Source organism: Egretta garzetta, unplaced genomic scaffold (genome assembly GCF_000687185.1).
Source record: "Egretta garzetta isolate BGI_Z169 unplaced genomic scaffold, ASM68718v1 scaffold252, whole genome shotgun sequence".
NCBI lineage: Eukaryota > Metazoa > Chordata > Aves > Pelecaniformes > Ardeidae > Egretta > Egretta garzetta.
The window spans coordinates 923,098-944,772 of NW_009259028.1; the positions used below are offsets into that span (position 1 = coordinate 923,098).

Consider the following 21,675-nt stretch of genomic DNA (forward strand, 5'->3'; position numbering starts at 1 on the left):
GAATTTGACTAAGTATTTTTTTTTATAACCACATTGACTAATTCTGGCAGATAAAGCCGTTCGTATATATTTGGATAGCTGCCTATAGATCAGTAGGTCTGCGCTGTGAGTGGAAAAACAAGCAGTAAATGTTTGTGGTGGTATATTTGTGTGAAGGTAACATAAAGACTGGCTTTTAATAAATGAAAGTTTCTGGGTTTGCTTTTGTAGTGGATGGCTGTATACACAGAGCTGCTGGGCCCTGCTTAGTTGCTGAGTGTCGCAACCTGAGTGGCTGTGAGACTGGACAAGCAAAAATCACGTGTGGATATGACCTACCTGCAAAATGTAAGCCAACCCTTTCTCAGCGTTTTCTTTTTGTTTTAAGCGCGTGGAGCAGGCATGCATGCTTTATTTCCCTGTAGTCTAATTCAACAAGGTATTCATTTTACAAAATTAGCAATGGGACTTAATTAAGCATGTTCTGTAATAATGTCTTCCCCTCAAAGCAATTCAGGCTTTTCTAAACGATTATTTCACCTATGTTATCCGATGAAAACCTACATGTCTCTAAAATATAAAGCAACTTTCATGTTTATTTTTTGCAAGCTGAACCATATTATTTCATATGCATAATAAAGAATTGAAAATGCTTTATGAAGTATGAACAAAATATGCATTATCATATTTAAGTTCCATGGAGACAATTTTTGGAAATGTTGCATATTTCATATTCTTCATGAAGATTCCTTGATTGTGAACACTTTGAGAGCCGAGGAGATCAAAGTGATGTATTGTGTTTTCAGCTGCTACGTAGAGGCTGATTGGCAATTACTGTGAAGGCATCTGTCACACTTTAGCTTTCAGCAGAGTGCGGCTCAGTGCTGGAATGTTTTTGCATGTTTAAAGTGGAATTGTCAAAATTCCCATCCTATTTAAAACAGGAAGACGGCTATTTGAACTTGTTGCATAGATGCTGAGCTTGTCTTGGAAAAAACTAACAAGTTGATGGCACGTCAGTCACCTGGTCTATTATGTAAGAATAAAAAGTAGGAAACCTCTGCAAGTTAGGATCTTACAGAATAGTACATGAAGATATGATGGTACAAACACCAGTAAAGCATTACAAACAGCATATGACTAGAATTCAAGCTATCTCTTTTTATATGCAGTTTGCACAAGGAACATGGCTCATTCAAATGTATTCAGATCTGCTCTCTTAATTTGTTCGACTTTTTTTTTTTTTTAATGTAAAATCAAATGCGTGCTGCAGTAGCAGGTATCTTTTTAGGTTCCTGTGGCCCTTAATGCCTTTGGTAAAGAAGTAAATTGTGTTCTCAGTCATTTGTTGGCACCTTCTATGGTGATGATGAGAGCTACCAATTATTTCCTTCACAGTGATAATTGCTATATATGGGAAAACTTTACTATATTTTATACATAGTTTTACCACATGTTAATGATTATTTATAAAAAGTTCATTTGGCTAGAGGTCAGGGAAATTGTTGAGGAAGATTCAGTGTGGTAGCTATGTTAGGTATGCATATGGTCAAAATCTTCACCAGATTCCTATAAAACTGATAAGATTGTTTGATAACACGTTGTAATTTACTTTACTGGGGATTTTTGATGTTTAATTTTTCCTCTTTAGAAAAAAGTATCTTGGACAAAAAATCTGCTCACCCATAGGTGCATAATTCCTCCCATGTATTTTAATGAGTGAAATTAAATACAAAGTATCAAAGCAATGAGCACTGAACTGTATTAGAAAGAGGAAGGTTTATGTCTGAGGCGCGGCCTCCCTTTAAATTTTATAGCAGTTTAATGGGTCTTGCTTAAGTTAGGTTTGTAGAACGGGATCCTGTTTGAAGACTGCAGGAAATCGTTTTGGGTTGTTCTTTATGTAGGAATAATAAACAAAACAATGATAAACCCCATTATCACTTGCAGTTGGAAATAGAACCTGTAACCAGACAAAGAGAAAAGTCAATATTCTGCTTAATCAATATTCTTAGAAATTGAAATTGCATCAAAGACATGTCTGCTTGTATTTGATCATGCATCAACATGAGTGGGGGAAAGGCTACATTAACTGACAGGAGAGAAATGTACAGTCTCCATGCGGAGGCTGAGAATTAGATACCCTTTATTTCTTAGATTTTTTTCCTCAAAACATATTTGTGTTCACCAACTGTTGTTTTATTTTACTTTTCCCTTTAGAAGCTTTTGATTGTAGGCTCATTAAATTATTGTACCTTTTAGACCACTCATCTGAAAACGATCAAACAATCAAGACTCTGTTTTCATATTTTAAAGAGCTATAGAGCCACTGGATATCTTTTGTCAGTCTGTGCCACTTTGTCATAATAGTATGACAATTTAACTGTGGAAACTATTTTACATCTGATTTTTGTGATGAGAGCAGCAACATGACGGGAGGTCTGGACTTCCCCATCCAGATGCACCGCGATGCAATTTTGTGTGTCAGCAATTTGTTGAAGGTTATAGGTGAATGGAAAACTGCCAGCTTTCACAATGAGTTTGCTTTCCATTTATCTGTTTGCATATAGGAGACCAACTACAATAATCCATTAACAGTTTGAGTAGTGCAACAATTATTTTGTTGTCTCTGCTCTTCACGTGAGTGTAGTTGGATGAGTAATGATAGTAAACGTGAAATATGTTTCCTAGCATGATGAATTGTTATTTTTTTGTTATTTAACAGAATTGTAAAATGTTACAATCATATTTCCTACCTCTGGGATTTTCCCTTTGCTAGTTCTTGATCCTGAAATTATTTGCTTGCTTGGAAGCAGTTTGCTGTAATCAGCGAAGCTGCTCTGGGACAAAGCAGCCTGCATGTGTAGTGTATGATGGAAGACTTGGGCTTAAGCTGAGGACTCCATGTTAAAGAAGATTTGGTATTCAAAGATCATGCAGCATATTGCTTTGTTTTATAGACAACTTGGAGGAAGTTGGAATTAAATTTGGCATTTGAAGAGAAGGTATGCTTTGTTAGGAAGCTGGTAGCTGGTAAATAAAAAAACACCCTGGCAATCTCCTTTATGATCTATCATATTTTTATTGAATACTTTGCTGTATTTACTTAGGTTAAATAAGAACAGGTCTGATAAATAATTTCTTCAGAAAGGAAAAATTGAAAAATAATATCTGACTGAAAAATGCAAAGATTTAGTGTATAAGCTAGCTTTCCCTGATTTGTTCTTGTTGCATCTGAGTCAGAGATCAGTTTATGAAATACACAAGTATCAGTAAATGCTCAGGGAGAGAATACATAAAACAGTTCATTTTTTACCTCATCTTTTTGTCCTCATAGTGTGAACAGACTGAGATTAACATGTCTATAGCCTTGAGATGTTGCTTTATGAACTTTTCAAGATATATTTTTTTGAAGGCCAAAAAATAGTTTGTATGAAAATAGAATTGAAATCAAATTGCATTTTCTAATTACCAGTTAATGTAATGTTCAGTACAGTTTTACAGAAGTCAGTGTAATCACCATCTGCTTTCTGTGTTGCAAAAGCCTACACAAAGCCCCCTGAAATGCCAACCGAGTTATTTGCTGAATATATAATTCGGTTGATGTCATCTATTGTTGTTTTTCAGCAAACACCTATGCTGGAACCCACATTTTCATAGTGCTTTGGTGGGCTGAAAAAGACAGTGCTTTTTGCTCTGAGATATTTTCCTTTAATGCTTTCCCGGACTGATCATCAATTACTTAACTTCTCTACTTCATACTGTTGTTCCTTTTAAAGAAAAGTTCATTCTAAATATTGTACAACTGGTCTTCAAACATTGAGCACTACTGTGATACCGTCATGCTTTAAATAACAGATGAACAGTGTCTGTTTAAAGCTCTACAAGTGCTTGTTTTCTTTCTTGTTTGATTAATAGTCTCAGTTGGCTCTACTGGCAGAAAATGGTCTGAATGTAAATTGTGTTTATGGCTGGAACCAAGGGTCCAGAACAGCCTCGTGGCTTGTTATCTGCTTGCTGAGGTCCACCATAAAAAAAGACCCTGTCAGAACACATTAAAAAATACAGTCCCATTCTGCAAGGTATTTAACGGGCTTAAAACCAACTGAAGACATGGTGACAGCATCCAACAAAGGTAATTGGTACCCTGACCTTGGCAGGAAAGGACCCCAAACTAACTTTTTTCTATTGTTAATATGTCAAGTAATAATTTCTTTCTTTTTCTGAAAAATGTTTGATAATAAAACCCCTAAACCTAGGAAAATAAAATCTTACAGCCTCTTACGGGACGGAGCCAACCATTGGTAAATTAAATCTGAAAGGTGGACTTTCTGTGGAGGTACCTGGCTGGAAATGCCAGGCAGTTTCTGATGCAATATCTTACGTTGTTAATGAAGCTATAATATTTAGAATGATTCTTTCTGCTTGCTTGATATTTTTAGTACTTCAAGAAAAGTCCTTTAGGAAATACCATATATAGCGTAGCTGTCTGGTCCAAAGTCACTCTGTAGATCAATCTGGAGTAATAATGTGAATGTGCTTTGTATTAAACACAGTAGGAGGAACCAGCCTTTAAATTTGTTTAATCAGATTAAAAAGTGGAGATTAAAAAAGAGAGATTAAAAAGTGTGCTTCTATTATATAGACATAATTTTCTGTATTTAAAAGGTGAATATTTGGAGGCTATTATTTTAAAGTAAGGCTGTAAGGGTAGTGATTTTAAATCTTTCCATATTTGCTTGGAGATAGTTTACAGAACTGTAATTAAAAGGTCGATTATGCAGAAATGGAACTCCAAAACTCTCCTCCAGTACTGATCAATTGGAAAAACAGGGCATAATATTCAAGTGTATTATCTGAATTTCCAGGATTCCACATAGAACTTTGTTAGTTTACTTACTTTTAAAACCTTTCTTTATATAGTAATACATAAATTTTGTTTCGTATTATTCTAAATTTCTGATACGCGAGAGTCAGAGAGCTACTTTCTTCTGCATGGTTCTGATGTCCAGAAGAACATTATCTTTGCGTGGTTGTTCAGTTTGCTACCTCCTTGTTTGTTCTGGGAAGAGGTAAGTCTGGGAAATGAAAAGGAAAGCATTGAAAGTGAGCAATATGTGGACGAGAGAGGATTGCTTAGAGGAGACTAACTTGGCTACTAACTCCCAGCTGGTGAAGGTCCTTGATCTTCTCCCACGTTTGCTTTTAAATATTTAAGTGAAACCAGGTGTGCCACCAGATGCATAACTAGACTGAAGTTTGAGGAAGTTTCAGATGAAAAAGGCTGCTGATAAGCGTAGGGTGACACAACCATTAATATAATAGAAGCTTCATAAATGTTAGGATACTTTTCCAGGAGGGATGTCTTTATACTCTTTGTCTTTGCTGAGTATCATGATATTATTGTCAGCATTGTGCCCAAACTGCGTGACACCTACTGGAAAAAAAAGATACAGCTGGAAAAAGCTCTAGATAGGTATTTCCTGAAACAGTGCTGAGCTGCAGCAGCTGTTTGCTATCCCTTTTTTGCATTTCTTACATTTTTATCATTGCTTAAATATTTAAAAATAAAAATGAAGCAAAGCAAGTTAATATTAATCAAAGGTCCAAGACCCTTTGTTCTTGAGTGATATTTTTGTTGTTTAGAGTTCTTTGGGAAAGGATTATTTTATGGTTAACGAAACCACTTACTACATATTTGTGTGTTTTTCTTCTGAGTTGTGTCTAGGTTTCAAAGGGGTTTTTATAAGCTCAATTTATGTATTTTATGATGTCAGGGTTTAACTCCCAGACAGCAACTAAGCCCCACGCAGCCACTCGCTCACTCTCCCCTGGTGGGATGAGGGAGAGAATCGGAAGAGTAGAAGTGTGAGAAAACTCATGGGTTTTGAGATTAAAGAGATGAGATTTCAGATTAAACTGAGATAAAGACAGTTTAATAGGTAAAGCAAAAGCTGTGTGCACAAGCAAAGCAAAACAAGGAATTAATTTACCACTTCCCATGGGCAGGCGGGGGTTCAGCCATCTCCAGGAAAGCAGGGCTCCATCACGCGTAACGGTGACTTGGGAAGAAAAATGCCATCGCTCAGAATGTCCCCCCCTTCCTCCTACTTCCCCCAGCTTTATATGCTGAGCATGACATCATACAGTGTGGAATATCCCTTTGGTCAGTTGGGGTCAGCTGTCCTGGCTGTTTCCCCTCCCAGATTCTTGTGCACCCTCACCCTCCTCACTGGTGGGGTGGGATGAGGAGCAGAAAAGGCCTTGACTCTTTGTAAGCTCTGCTCAGCAGCAACAAAAACATCTCTGGGTTATCAACACTGTTTTCAGAAGAAATCCAAAACATAGCCCCATAGTGGCTACTGTGAAGAAAGTTAACTCTATCCCAGCAACATATGACCATTTTGAAAATAAGTGCAGTGATGTCTTGTGTTTTAATTTAGTCTAATTAGTTCCTTAATGACCCGCTATCTTCACCATTAACAATAGCGTACATTGCATATGCTGTAAATGTGTTGGAAATATTAATGATTATTCCTTTAGTTCCCAAACCTGCTTAGATTTTAGAGAGGTTTTTATGGTAGACTATAAAGCTTTATGGTGTTTCTTTTCCTTCTGTACACGCCTTCCCCTCCGCCCTCCCCCCCCAAACACACACACACAAAGGGAGGAGTTAGGACTCATGGGGAATGATGAGGAATGCATTTATCAACTTCAACTAAACAAGCTCAAACATCTTCTTTTCCAAGTCTGCTCAGGGGCTGTCATCAGTTTGGGTAGAAAAGGGACAAATGCTGTAGCTACCAGCTGAAATGTGTGGTTGTGAATCAGCAAGAATCTTCCATCATGAGGTATATGGTCTTTGTCCTTGGATTTGACCCAGCTCATATACATTTCTTAGTAGGTAGGTTCTTTAGAATTTAATTTGTGAATGGACCAGAGTGCACGTTTGTCAGTGATCTGTGGAGTGTCGTGCTGTGGTTAACTTACAGCATGTACTGCTGGAAACCCTCACTTCACATCAAATTGTTCAGTTAACAAATGTATGCATTGTGGCTAAAGGAAATATTTTAGTATTGATCCTCACTGCTAAATCTAAATCTTCTGGGCATCACTTGTTACAATCTCGTCATTGAGCACTGAACTCCAGGACCGGAGTTGGCACAGACAAAATTGAGAGGAGGACTGAACCATTTACTCAGTAACTGGGTCCACCATTGGCTTGTAACATGTGTTAATACAGTGTAATGGCAGGGAGTAGAAACTTGATGCTATGAATTTCCCTCCCTGGCCTTATTTCTGTAATTCCTGACATCTACGGTTTCTGTAAACTTCTAATTCTCGGTGTTACTGAAAGCAGTTACAGAACTAAGTTTGCAGTGTAGTGTGGCAGTGATGGGAGCCCATGCTGGTTGGTACCACAGTTCCCTGGTGTCAGCATCCAATGTGCCAGCGTTCACTCTCTGGATACCCCCTTGATGAAACAGAGAGTAAGTAAGTTACAAGGTGTAAACACTTTCCTAAATCTTAATTTATGTGAGGCGCTATTTAAAATGTCTCCTAATTTGGTGAAAAATAATTTGGACTGCAATATGCCTTTCCACACGGGTGGTGTATAGTCATTCCTCAGGCATGTTGGCACTGGAGCAGGGCCTTGTGCCCCTTAAGGCTAATATATTTTATTTCCTCCATACTTGGATATAGTTGGTCCTTTTTACTCAAATAATAATAATAAAAAATAAAAAGTCTAACGTGTAGCAGAAAAATAAACAAAGTTCTGATTGCTACAATCAGCTGACAAGGAGAAGGGGTTATAATGGGTTATAATGGAGATGTTTATGCTCCTTTAACTGCAGCGGTTACTGCTGCTCCCACTCTAATACGTTCCCTCAGTAGCCAAAGCCTATGCTCAGTACTTGAAAAATTAATCTTTGATGCATGAGATTTTGTCTGCCTGAATTTTGCTTGTCTCATTTTAAATGGTAATAGAAATTGCTTACTGTAGTAAAACACAACATTAACCTCGTAGTGTGTTGGCACTTTGTGATTTATGCTGGTTTAGTCTCTGAAAAATATGCAGCCTGTCTCCCAAACCTGGATTTAGCTTATAAAATATGTTGGCACAGGCTTGGGGCTTGAATTGGAACACTAACTGCTGATCCTCCATCTCTCTAGGGTAGGAAAAAGGTTTAAAACTGTAGCCTCTTAGAGGTCATTAACTTCATATCATTTCTGCAGATTAATAATAATTATATTATTGTAGCTGGAATGTTTTAAAAACAGTACAGCCTAATTTTCTTCCTTGCAAGCAAAGTATAGGATTCCTTTTTGTGCTGAATCTGCATATTGCTCAGCCAAAAATATGACAAATTATTTGCAAATGGAAATAATCAGATCATAGGTAATAAATAAGGACATAGCTATTTTCATTCTACTTTTTTGAAATAAAGCAAAAAGAATAATATGGACAGGAAAGGTGCTGTGCTTTTTTTGAGTTACCTTCCATTCACCCACAAACCTCACTGTTTACTTGAGGTTTAAAGCTGCTAATTTTATTTTTACTTTTTCTGAATCTATTTTGAAAGAAACTTACAGATGAAAAGAGAGGCTGTTTCAAGAGGAGTTCTTCACCTGTAATCTAATTCCTTTAGACCAGTCTAAAGTGGATAGGATGGGAAGGTTATGTAAAATGGTTTTTAAAAGACCTTTGTTTCACCGAGCGGAGGAATCTTGAGGCTGTTTCACATAAACTAAGTGCACAGACCAAAACATGTTTTTTTTGGTGAAAACTGAGGTCAAACATTCGAAACATTTCTCTTCAGGAAGAAGACATCAGGTGTGAGACTGCAGGGCGTAAATAATGTTTTAATTGCTGTAGGAAAGAATCTAAATTCTGATTAAGCAGGTCGTAAAAAAAAAAAAAAAAAATCAGTATTATTTTAGATGCTGAAGATGCTGTTTCACTACTGGTGAAAAGATACCATCATCCAGGATGGTTTTTTTTTCGAGTGAGGGGACCAAAATCACATGGATTTTTTTTGTTCTTGTGAAGCACAAGAAATTTATGAGAAATTAGTTCCCCATTTTTTTAGATTTCTGATAGCATCTCCCTTTTCTTAACATTGTCTTCACACTCAGATTATGTTTTTGTTTTTGTTTTTTTTTTTTTTTTGAAATATTTTGTACAAGTTGAAGAGGATGCATGAGGTTTTATTTTTTCATCTCTTCTTAGACTTCTCAGATTCTTTCCTTCCTTTTTTGGTATTTGTGAGTTTTTGATGAAGTTTATGAAGATTCTTGAGTTATCATCAGTGATCTTGTACCTTTTTACAAAAAAAAAAAAAAGAAAAATCAAGGGATGGAGGGGATACATTTACATTACTATGTATCAGTAGCTATGCATCTATTTATCTATACACGTGTTTATGATTTCTCTGTGCACGATAGTCAATATTGCAGATTATTTACACCATTGCATGACTTGCAAATATTCTACCACTTACTCTCATCTGGAGAGATGGCAGTATCTTTTAGGTTAATTAGCTGATAAGAAAAAATAGGTTCTGGGTGTCATTGATTTTTGGCCATTTTCAGAATACTCAGAGAAGAAATGTTAGATTTTAGTGGATGCAGCTCTTAGCTTGCTGGATTTGGACTGAAGTTTCACTGTTGGGAGTAGAGAGGAACTTTGAAATACATCATCTACAGGGCACAGCAGTCACTCCGATCTGGGCTTTACACCTTTCTGGGTGTCTTTGAATATTAACAAAAAACCAAACTGTAACAAAACAGACCCAGCGGTACTTCAAGTGACTAGGATCAGGTTTAGGAAGAAAGTGTATTAATGCCAGATACAGTACTTTCAGCGTAAACTGTTTCTGCCCACATGCTGGTTTGTAGGTTAGTATAATTTGTATAATATAATTTACGCAGTAAGAAGCCAGAAGAAAGTGTTAATTAAACAACTGTCACCAACTTTGAATTACATCTTCTTACATACTCTTTCTTACCTATTTGTCATGCTACAAATCTCTCTTCTGGCTCCTCGGGAAAGTGAGTTATACTGAATTCCCTTTAACCTCAGACACAACGATCTGAATTCTTATTTTCTCATGATGTATCAGAGAGATGGACAAAGAAATATCTGACCATTTTAATGTTTCAACGTGGCAAAAAAGAATGTGTGTGATACATCACATCTAATTATGCTTCCTATTTAGTTTTCAATAAAAATAGTTGGTAGTTTTCCAAGGCTTTTCCAGGCTTATAAATAAATACATAAATGAGAAGTGCTTTGCAACACTAAATATAACCCCTTTGATATCTAATTATATGTATATCTTTTTGGATCACATTTATTTTTTTGCAATTTCCTTACTACGCTTTCAGTATAATTTTATACAGTGTTTGCATTAGAATTAAAACATGTGAGTCAGTTTTGAGAAAGTGAGAATACAGTAAGAATGTTGTTTAATATCTTGTAGCCTGCATGGGCTATAAACACCAGGTCATCAAGACTGTAAACTGTTTAAAGTACCTGTGAACACAATGGAGGAAACAGTTTCTCGTTGAAGCTTTTTGTTTTAATAGCTGCATTATTCTTTTCTAATTCTCCAGCAGAACTGGGGAAACTCAGCCCATGTTCTGTGTGAAGCTGAGAGGGGAAAAAAACCCTTGAGACTTTGAGAGATGTCATGGATAGCAAAATGATGTCGTATAATACGCTGTGAAAGTCTGCAGTTTTGAAAATCACAATTCATTCAAGTAAAAGATTGCATTTGTGTCAGGTGTAATCCTGTCAGAGGTATAATCTTGTTTAAAACAACTTTTTTTTTCACAAAATGGAGCAGAAATGTTACCAGGGAAGACTGTTCATTTAAAATTAATTTGTTGTAATACAGCCCTATTCATGAGGAGCTGAAAGTGAAGTTAATGCAAAATTGACCGGGGAGCCATGAATATGGTTGGATTTCATTCAATTTAGAGAGTTGAACATAAACAAGGATGCAAAACAAGTAATTTTAAATCAGAATCTTACACTTGGCAATGAAAAACAACTTCAGAAAATGAGTTTTGCTTTTAACAATTGGCCACAATTTAAGAATAAAACTTCCTTCCCATCACTGCCAGGATCCCTCCTTACTGCATGGTTTTTGAAGGGCATAAAAACTCCCCTCTTGTTGCAATTTATTGTTTTTATTTATTACCTGTCTTGTTTAGAGACTGTATAAAATGGAGACTGCATTTGACATAGAAATTAGTTTTAGCCAAGACTGATATTTCCCTCCAGATTACAAAAGAAAAAGAAAAAAAGACAACCACCCCCCACGCTCCCTCCCACCAATAACAACAAAATCTTGATTGGGTTACAATTTTTACAGTGGTTATGGTTAAAATACTTCCAGTATTGTCCTTGCCTTCCTCACTAGCTTGTGCTCCTGAGTTAAATTAGCTCTTGTATGGCACAGCCACCACTTTGGCCTTTCTTGGATTTGCTGCTTTTGGCAAGGGAAGGGACCTATCTGACACCCCAGGCTGGGATGTGAGAAAAAAATCTAAATTATGTTTGACCAACTGGAATGCCACTGTGGTAGACCAGGAATAATTAGGGTAGTAGTAAAGAAAACAGGTTTCCCCCCATGGGGAATTCAAAAGCATCAGAGAAGAGGCAGAGGGGATCGACATGGAAGCGTCAGGGGTCTGTGAATCTTACAGATACTTGGATGTTCTATTGCAGTGACAGATCCACAAGTCTTCTTTCTTTGGAGCTTTAATTATGCAATTAGGGTATCTGGATTTTTCTCCTTTTTAAAAAATTTAAATATGAAACTATCTAAGTTCCCCAGGCACTTTTTGTCAAATTAATGTAATTTGTAACACTTCGAGATCTCTAAAAACACAGTTAAGATTTCATCTTATTTTTTGCCTGTCTTTTTGTTGTTGATTTTAGACAATGCTTTATTTAGCTTTTCTACCAGATGGTTTTATCAGAAAGAGCAGTTAGTTCGCGGGTCAGAGAATCTCCTGTGATCATACATAGAGGGTGAGGCTGAAAATGAGGGGGTTTTTAGTAACAATATTTTTAGGGGCCCAATGACTATGAATAAGAATATGGGGCCGCACAAATGAGTAAATCCCCTGTACGGCAGACACAGCATGCTCTGAATGGAAATTCTCTAAGGTGGGACAAGTCCTCACCTCGTATACCAAAGGGCTTGGGGGACTTCGGCCTTTTTCACACATCGTGATGCTGTTTGGTGTGTCGTGCGTTCCTGTGGCGTATGAAGAAACTGTAGCTGCAGAGCTCCTTCTGCTGCTGTTGCTCTCCTTCTCCCAGAGAGCTCAGAGCTGTGCTCATGCCTGCAGGGATGCAGGCTTTAAGTGCCTGTTTAAAAATAAAAGATAACACCCCACCGTGTGTAACCCACATTAGACAGGTAGGTCAATAGGAAAGAAACATAGTTTTTTTCAGGTTTTGGAATATTTTTTTTGTAAAAAATATTCTTTGAATTAGTTCCAACTGTGGATGTGACTTCTGTGTTGGAGTAACTCACCCACCGAGAACAAACTGAAGGTATCAGTGCATTTCAAGTAATCTGTTGAACCGGCATCAGTTGGTAATAATTTTCTGTCACTGCTATTCAGTGTTGATTTGAAGCAGAAGTGTATAAGCAAATGGCTCTGTAACCCGTTATCTAATCTAGTTCCTCATAAGAATCCTATTTTATTAAATAAATGGCGATTCATCTTAGGCGCAGGCATGGCAAAGTCCCTGTCTTGTGTTTTTCCAGGAGCCTGCCAGTGTGAGCAGTCAGAGATTTCGATGTATCGCTTTGAAGTGAATTAATTGTTTCCTAATCTACCCAGTCTTTTAGGAGGTGAATTCAGTGGCTTTGGAACTGGGAAAGCTTTGGGCAGGGCCAATTGCACTGAGCCCTGCTCTGAAACGAAAGCCTCCAAGGTGGTCACCTCTCAGTAGTGCCATTTTTGGCCATGTGCAGTACATGTTTTTTCTCCTCCCACACTTCCCTCATTTTTCCATATTATCCAACCAGCCAAACATATCTCCCAGCCTATGGCAGAGGAATTCAATGTGTTTCTTTGATACTGAGCCTTGCATTTAACTATTAGCTCCAGGTTATCCTTAATACAAACCAGTGCAAATGCTCATTTGGATTATTGTGCATTTTATTGGAGAAATTGTAATGGAGATGTGCTGTTGATTTTTGGAAAAAAAATTATTTACCTAGCAGTGTTTTAAAAAATAAAAGCACCCCTATTGGCTTATGGTAGTTGGATGTTCAACAGCAGGAGCTGTGATTTGGCTCCAAGCCCAGCATCCATTACATCTTGCACCTTTAGCCTCCAAATTGATAAAATGGCAGGCGTACAATTAACGGATTTAACTGCAGTGTCGCTTATCTAAATGCTGTACCTGGCAAGTATATTATTCCTCCCCCACCTGCATTTTTCTGCTTCTTCAAACTTTCTCCCCCCTTTCCACCACTTTCTTGGCCAGTCACTTTTTTTACTGGTGATTGCTCCATATTGTTATTGTTTCTTTTCATAGACTGGCAGAGAATCCGCAATCAGTTTAGTGTTTTCTCAACTGTCTCCCGCCCTTTCTCAGCTACCTTTCCTTCTCCATTAATGTCCAGCTTGCTTCTGTTTGATGTGAATTCTTTTTTGATTTTAGTGTTTATCTCTACTTCTTCCTTCCACCTAATGAAAGGAACACTTCCTCTTAGTACACAGTTGGATCTAACTCTTGGGTTTCATGAAAGTCAGACTAGTTTGAATTAAGGTTTAGGGTTCATTCTTACTAAACATGAGAGAAGCGTCTGAGCTTGGGCTATAGGGAGATGGAAATGCTATCACCCCAGAAGCAAACCAGTCCTCTTTCATCAGGTATCTGTGTAGCTAGGCTCAAGAATTTGAGTTGATCCAGAAATACTATTTTCTCACCTAAACCAATCCTTTAATTCAGGCCATAGTTAATTCACAATACAAGTTCAGTACCTAAAGATATTTTATTTTTCATCTTGGTTATGCGGCTTGTTTTAATATATGCATTAAAAAGATGATCGTCATTTCTTGTTACTGCATGAGGTGTGATATGTGCAATACTGTCTTCTGTACATACAGGGAATACCCCTTCATTTTTAACAATCAGAGCTGTTGAAACATTGCTTGGATATCAGTGATCAAACCATACACATTTTAAAATGCATTCCTTCTGCTTCCTTCGTATCAGATGTTGAGAAATGGTTGATTGCAATTTCTCAAACTTGCAAGAACTAGTTTAAGCTTGCCTTTTGATCAAATAAAGTCTTAAGACATAATGCTTTATAACAGGCCAGACTCTATGATTAAACACACGGAGTTTTAACTTGTGAATACTTGACCAAATAAATGCCATAATCAACAGGAATAGATGGCATGTGATGATTTGCTGGGTGTGAAAATCTTCCTTTATTAAGGCATTTGTTACTTACTTTCATGACATGACTTTCATCTGCGATCAGTCTCATAACATGCATAGTACCTATAAAACTAGCAAGTTTTTTTTCTTTTTCTTTTATTTTCTTTTTTAAAGAAACTGTGGCTTTTCAGGTGGTTGTGGTTTGGGTCTTCGTGTAAATTATACGTTCAACCGGTTGGCTGAGCAAGTATTTCTTTACCTTGCCTAGTGTAACATCACTTTTAATAGGTATCCTATTAAAAGTCTCTTGAAACTTTGGTAAAAATCATGCTTTTCTCCCGTCTTAAGTGATCATTGGTTTTGAACACTAGAGAGACTTCTTTGTTTCTTAGCTTTTAGTCTGAAACAGCATGCGTTTCTTCAGTCTTTAAAATGTGAGGTTTCTGTGTAACCAAGGATTGTGAGATCCTTTCTATTGTACATTATGCTTGAAGGTATTCATTTGAGGGTAATTCCAAGTAAAAAGAAAGTATCTTGTGGCACAGTGGATGTCTGCAGGTGTTCTAATCTCCTGCTATATCACTCTCTGGGAGATTTCACCTTCATGTTTAGGGAGTTCATTCGGGCTAATCAGGATTGGCAACTCTGTGCAAATGAGATTGTAAATGAAGCTTGAAAGTGGAATTTATTTTAAAGAAAATATTTGGATTAAAGAGACTGTGATATATTTAGAATTATTTTTTCCTCTTCCAGCTGAACACAACATTTTCATATTTTTAAAATTATATTAATTGTTTTTTAAATGTAAAAGAAATTGAGGTGGATCATTCATTAATACATCCTGCTGGGTTTTTTTCCCTGAATATCAGTCATACTTAATGCATTCAAAACATAATTGTAATGTATGGAGAATTCAATCTTAACTAACAAGCTGAGAAAGAGACGAGTAAATCGTTTTTCCTTCTTCATTTTGAAGTGTTTTCTTGAGAACTATTTTCCAAAGGGAAGAAGGTTAAATTATGGGTCCTATTTAGGTAGCTCTTTTTTTAAGAGCAGCGAGAGATGTTATTAAACGCTGTTTCCCCCTGAAGTTCTTGCTAAACTCAGCGAAGTCAGCTTGGAAACTGACAGCAGTTTGCCCTTCATGAGCAGCTAGCTTATCTTAATGTTTCTGAAGATTTGTGGAATTTACTAAATCCTGTAAGGAATAAATGGGATATACTTTATATGTACAGATTTTTATCTATTTCCGTTTCTTTTATTGACATTACATCAGCATGCAAGGTCAGTGAACTAGGCATGGGCTTTCTCTATTACTGCACCATGCTGGCAGCGCTCTTCTATTCTCACAAGCACTCCCAGTTCTCTTTCTTCAAGTTTCTACTTGACGAAACGTTTGCATTGCTCTTTTGCCCAGTTCCTAACAATTCCCTGAGGAGCTGTTTTCACTTTCTGTAGAGCATTTACATTTTATCTTTGTAAGAGAGGAGTTTTGGCATCTATTCTTCTTTTTACCCTAATGGGATTGATTTTGGAGTTACCTACACAATCGTTCCTACATTCCTGCATAAGTATAAACCTTCAAAATACATGGAACAATGACCTTTACATATCAGAAGATTAACTAAACTGGAGAACAATAAAACTTAGTGAAGCAGGAAACTTCAAATGAGGTGGAATGATTTTTGAAGCTTATGTCAGTTTTGTGAGAGCTTTAATTTTACATTCCTATACTTTTCAGATTACTTGACAATATTGAGCAAATAGTAGGGTGTACTTTTTCAACTTTGAGAAAGGAATGGAACAGCTTAAAAATAAAAAGTCATGTCTTACTTGAGAGGAATGGTGCTGCTTGTTTGAGACTTCTAAGATCAAGACATTTCAGTTTGCCCTCTGTTCAAGATGTCATTTCAGCAATCCGAACAAGACGGTGGCAGAAAATTTTTGCTTGGAAAGCTTTTTGGGAGCTTAATGTAGTTAGCAGGTTTTCTTGTGACATTTAAAAGCAATTGGTTAGGTTGTGGCAGTGACAATCCTTAGTTATGCAAGCAGAGGTTTTTTGGGTTTTTTTCCCTTCCTTGTGCCCTTCATAAGATGGTTACTGTAGAGTTAAACATGCTGTCTGCATAAATCCAGTTCGATATTGTGGATAGCATTGTGATTCTGTATGTTCATATGGTCGCGTTTTTTAAATAAGGGAAATCGTAAGGAATTTTTCAGTTGCATAGATGAGCACAGATCTTTCTGGAGAATGGCAATTATATGAATGGCAATTTCTGCCATTCATATAAATTTCCATTTTTTTTTTTTTTTTCTTTTTTCTCTTTTTTTCTGGGCTTACCCAGACATGGTCAACGTGAGTAATTCCGAAATAATGGAAAGAACAACGTTGTGGAATGAAATGCCCTCTTTTTGAACAAAAAAAACCACAAAGATGGAATGCTGGAATTAAGGCTGGAATAGATAGGAAGAAAGATGGTTTGTTAAGAGATGCATAGTTTTGAAGGTATTAATTCTTTACAGCTTGAGCTGTCAGATTTAAGGCTGCTTCCTACAGCAGAATATTGGAAGTTTCCAATTCAGATTGTCAACACAGAGTAAATAGTCAAAATAAATCGACATTGCCCGATGTGAATCATTGTCCTGAGGAATTCGAAAGAAAGTAGTGTTATTGAGGTATGTTATTTTCTCAGCAGGGAAAGCAAACTTGCTTTCCCAAGACTTATCTGTCACTTTCTAAATACCTTATTCAAAACTATGTGTGTGTTTTCATTTGTTTGTGATAGGCATAGAAGTGGGAAGTCCCCATTCATCCCTACTGCTCTCAACACAATATCTAACAAGGTTGACAGGTCTTGTAATTTGTTTGCTGCTTCTATTCTTTCGTTTCTTTTTCTTCAATTCACAAAAGAGCCGTATTCCAACTCCTGTCACTTTATGTGTGTTAAATTCACTTCAAGTGAACCTACATTTAAATCTCAAATCCTCTGCTCTGAAATAGAAGGTGGCTGCACTTACATGAATAGATTTTAAGGATGAAAATAATAAGCTTCAGTAGCTTAAAATTTTATTGCCTAAATCTGTTACTACATACTAATTCTAAGCACCCCAGTGCTGATTTAAGATCTTACTAGATGCCTTTTCAGAGAGATTGCAGAATGAGTGTGTGGGTACTAGGCACATGGGAAAATCTGGCCACTAAATAATTCTTTAGATTTAAAAAAAAGCACTGTGGAGCCTGATGAGTCTTGCTTAAAAGGTGCCTAGGGTTGAAAATTCAGTCCAGCGATCCATGATTGCTACAAGCATCCAAATGCTTTAAAAAAAGGTTGCAGCTACTTAATATGGTGTATTGCTTGATGGAAGGTGTTGCTGTCAGACCTCCAAGTATACATTTTCATTGCCTGGGAGTGTCACCCTAGCCAGATAATCTTCTAATTAAGGGCTTAAAGCATTATGTTGCGGGGGAAGAGAGGCCACAGAAGAAGAGGAATTGAGAACTTTGACCAAATATAGAATTCAGGGCAAAAAGTTGCCTCTTAGTTCCGTGCCATTTTCAGTGTTGAAATTCAGTGAGATGTAAAAGGAAGAGGAATAATTGGGTGATAAGTTGCTGCATGAAAATTTCAAGGAGGAGTTTCTATTTTGTGGCTCTGTGTCAAGAGTTTTCTTACTAAGTGTGATGGTTTCATAAAATGAATGGAGAAGTGGTTGAAAGTGTGGGTATATTGAAGCTTACCAGAGTAAACTGTTATTAAATGATCATTTGGCCTGTGTAATACTTCTCTGCCTGTGGTGGTTTTTTGAACACCAAATCCTGTAAGGCTCCAGTTACCTCTAGAGCGCTGCTAAAAATCTCAACTTGCTTTACAGGTTCCTGGCACCTTTCAGGAGTGGATGGAGGAAGAATGCACCAAACTTGTTGGAACAGAGTGGTCTATGAGTGTATGGAAAAAATTCTTCCGCCCATACCATGACTGGAGATAGGGTGTGTCCCATGAAGTTTGGGATGGGAAAGATTGTTTCCCGGAGGCAATTATCATCCTCCCGCTGCTGCCTCTCCCCAGAGTGAGCTCAGAGGTGTGTGTAGGAGGAGACCCATTCATTATGTCTCAGGTCTGTTCTCAGAGCCGCTTCTGTGAGTGGCTGTAGGGATCTGCCATGGAGTTGTGCTTTCTTAATGTGTTCGCACTCTGCCCTGCAGTACACATCCTTTGTGTTTGACATCATGGTGTACAGCTTGGCCTTTCAAGGAGAGGAGTGAGGTAGTCTTCCAGTATTTGTTATATCCCATCTCAATGGGAATAATGAAATAATCCAGTCTTTTAAATACTGGAAAGGATTTGGGCCCATTTATGCATTCATTTTGTCTTTCCTTATTTGCGATTCTTCAAGGTACAAGGTTAAAAAAAAAAGAAATTGGAAGGTACATATTTTCCCAGCAGGTCATTAGTAATGAAATCGCAAACTTTATCTTTTAATTTATGTTGTTAGTAGATCAGGCTTCCAGACAATCGTCTTAATGCTTGTTTCCATGTTTAATAGCTGAGCTAAAGGTTAAAAAAAATGGGTTGCTTCATCATTCTTTCAGCATTTGGGGAACATTAGTCCAGCTTTAATGTTTCTGTACCAACGTACTCCAACTCTGCGCTGCATGATTGGCTTCTGACCAAGGGCTTTGTGAAGCATGGAGGATCATGCTGTATTGGAGATAACTGCATACCACGTTACAGCATTTCCCTTTCTTTCCTTTCGTGCTTTCACAGAGCAAAGGAATTTTTTCCCTAGTGTTTATTGAGGGAATCAGTGATTAACTTCCGGAAAATAAAATTATTTTCTTGAAAGACATAAGTGCTTGAGCCTAATACTGAAGCAGCAGGTGAAAAATAATAGTGATGCTGGTTTTAATGCGGGAAGTGGAGAATGCATAATTGAAACAGTATGATGATGAAAAGGCATTATGTGAAGCTGTCAGAAGTCATTATAATACACTAATTAACACACTTTGCACTCTGAGCTTATGCTGTTGTGTGCTAATATTTCTTCCTCTTTTGCCTTTTGTATTCTAATGTTTTCTGCAGGTATTTGAAGGCAGGCAGTGGTATTTCCTGTATTTTGCTATTTTAAATGCTTTGTTAGAGGAACATGTCACCTGCATGGTATGGATTTTCCTCGTGATAGCAATTTAATGTGTATGCCTGGGCTTTAGTTTTGTTTTTCTAATGTCTAGAAGAAAACATAGATTATATTTCAACCTCGGTAGATACTGTCAGATCGTAAAGGCAAAACTTTAGTCTCTGTGTGTGACTGATACCTTCCTTTGCTTGCGGCTTATCTACCTTATGTTGTGAGTCTTTCTGCAGAAAGACTCCTTCTGAACATAAAAAATGTAAACAGCCCAGTAGATCTTTGTATCTCACAGGACTTCTGGAAATGGTTCAGTATGAAATCACCCCGCATAAAATGCCATCATAGCATTTATGCACCACCTGAGGAAAAAACAGCTTAAATATTACGTAGGGCAGGAATTGGTTCCATGTATAAATTTCATCCATTGCACTGAATTTAGCTAGTAATGCTTTACCATGATTTTTACATACTTATGATTGAATTTTGACAGTGCTGTTCTTCTATTCTCCCTAGCGGGTCTATATACTGCATAGCTTAAAGCCTACTACAACTTTTCAGTACTTTCCCAGGCTCCAAAATACAGGAGGCAGGACATAAGCTGCTGTCAAGCCTTTCCTTAACTGGTCCACACTTTGCAAGGCTCAGTTGAGGAGCCCTCCATCCCTAGATGTCCCAACTGATTTAAAGCAGTGACGGGGCTTTCCTCTGCTCAGATATGTTTAGCCATCTGAGCAAACCTTGCCTCAGTTAATATTTTCTGAATGGAAGAACCAAAAAATTAAAGATGAAAATAGAGAAAGTACCACGTGTTGAAGTAAATCTTGGAAGAAACACAGTGAAATCAGACTCCTGTTTCTCTCAGTGGTGATGGGTTTGAGATAGCAGCAGTTCTTTCATTCCCAAAATATTTAGTGCTTTTTTCTGAGGCCAAACATGGGCAAGTTTAATATAGCAGGGGGAAAAGCTCTCAATAGAAGATTCTGTTTATGGAAACAATTGTGCAATCCGTGTCTGCCACAGCTTTTCTTACTCCAGTGCCCATGCCCACATACACATCCCTGCTGAAAATACCATTTACAGCTAATGCCTTAGGCACATCTCCAGTGTAGTGAACGTGTATAATTTCTAACATAATATTATGTGGTAACTGTTGTCAAACTGTTTGCTCTGTGATGGAAGTCAACTTAGATTAATTACTTTTTGATGTTTAGAAACAGCAGCTCTGAGAGGTACAAGCTGTCCCCGTGTGCTTCAGAGGCGAGTTACCATCACGTTCAGGCTAGTTCCTCCTGTAACACACTGCCTGGGATGATTCCAGAACATACAAGTTTATTGGAGGATGCTGCTTGGGGCAGGGAGTGGGTATCAGGCAGGGAAGAAGGTCTGGGCTGTGGAGGGGTGGCCTGGGCGGGGGGGGTCATTTCCACTTAGGGGTACTGCTGGAGGGGTGGTTTTTCCATGGGCTGTGGTTGCTGTAATCTATTCCTGAACTTTGATGCCGATTGTGAAATCGCATTTCCTCCTCCTTATATTTTTGCGTAATCATGTGAGAAATTGTTAGATATGCATCAGTCATAGTTCTTTTTGGGACTTCATAATTTCCCAAGATCTTGGGGATAAGGTGGGACCTTCTGGCTGAGATTCTGTTCTTCACTGAGTTTAGCAAAATATGTTTTACATAGGTGAAATTTTGCAAAAGCACAAAGGAGCAAGTGTTGGTTGGTTGTGAACAGCCATTCTGAAATCCAGGCCTTTTGCTCCATGAAAGAAACACATGAAGAACACTTTCAGAAAAGTCTTATGGTTTTGGTATTTAAGGTTGTATCTTCACAATAGCTCTTACCTACATTAGCTCTCACAGTTTACAGAATTACTTGACTGGTAAGAGAAGTGCAAAAAATTACTTAGATCCTCATTTCCTCTTTTAATGTGACCAGAACGATTTCTGTAGGGAGACATTCCTGCAATTTATGATTTGTAAACTCTTTGATGCTCTGAATAACACATATAATCTGAATTATACCTGAAAATTATAACTCTGTTGGAGTGTGCATCTTTTAAAGTGAACATCTGTTTGATTTGCTCAAGTTTCTTTTTAATTCAAAATTGATTTCTGTGTATGTCATTTTAGATTGATTGATTTG

The 21,675-nt window shown here is 37.4% G+C and overlaps 1 protein-coding gene across 1 annotated transcript in view; it reads left to right on the top strand.

Moving 5' to 3' along the window:
* MACROD2 (mono-ADP ribosylhydrolase 2) overlaps positions 1-21,675 on the top strand; it is an 892,593-nt gene that overhangs the window by 275,245 nt on the left and 595,673 nt on the right. The window contains exon 6 of the mRNA XM_009634665.2: positions 211-327. Coding sequence (XP_009632960.2) covers positions 211-327 — 117 coding nt within the window. The remainder of the gene's footprint in view (positions 1-210; positions 328-21,675) is intronic.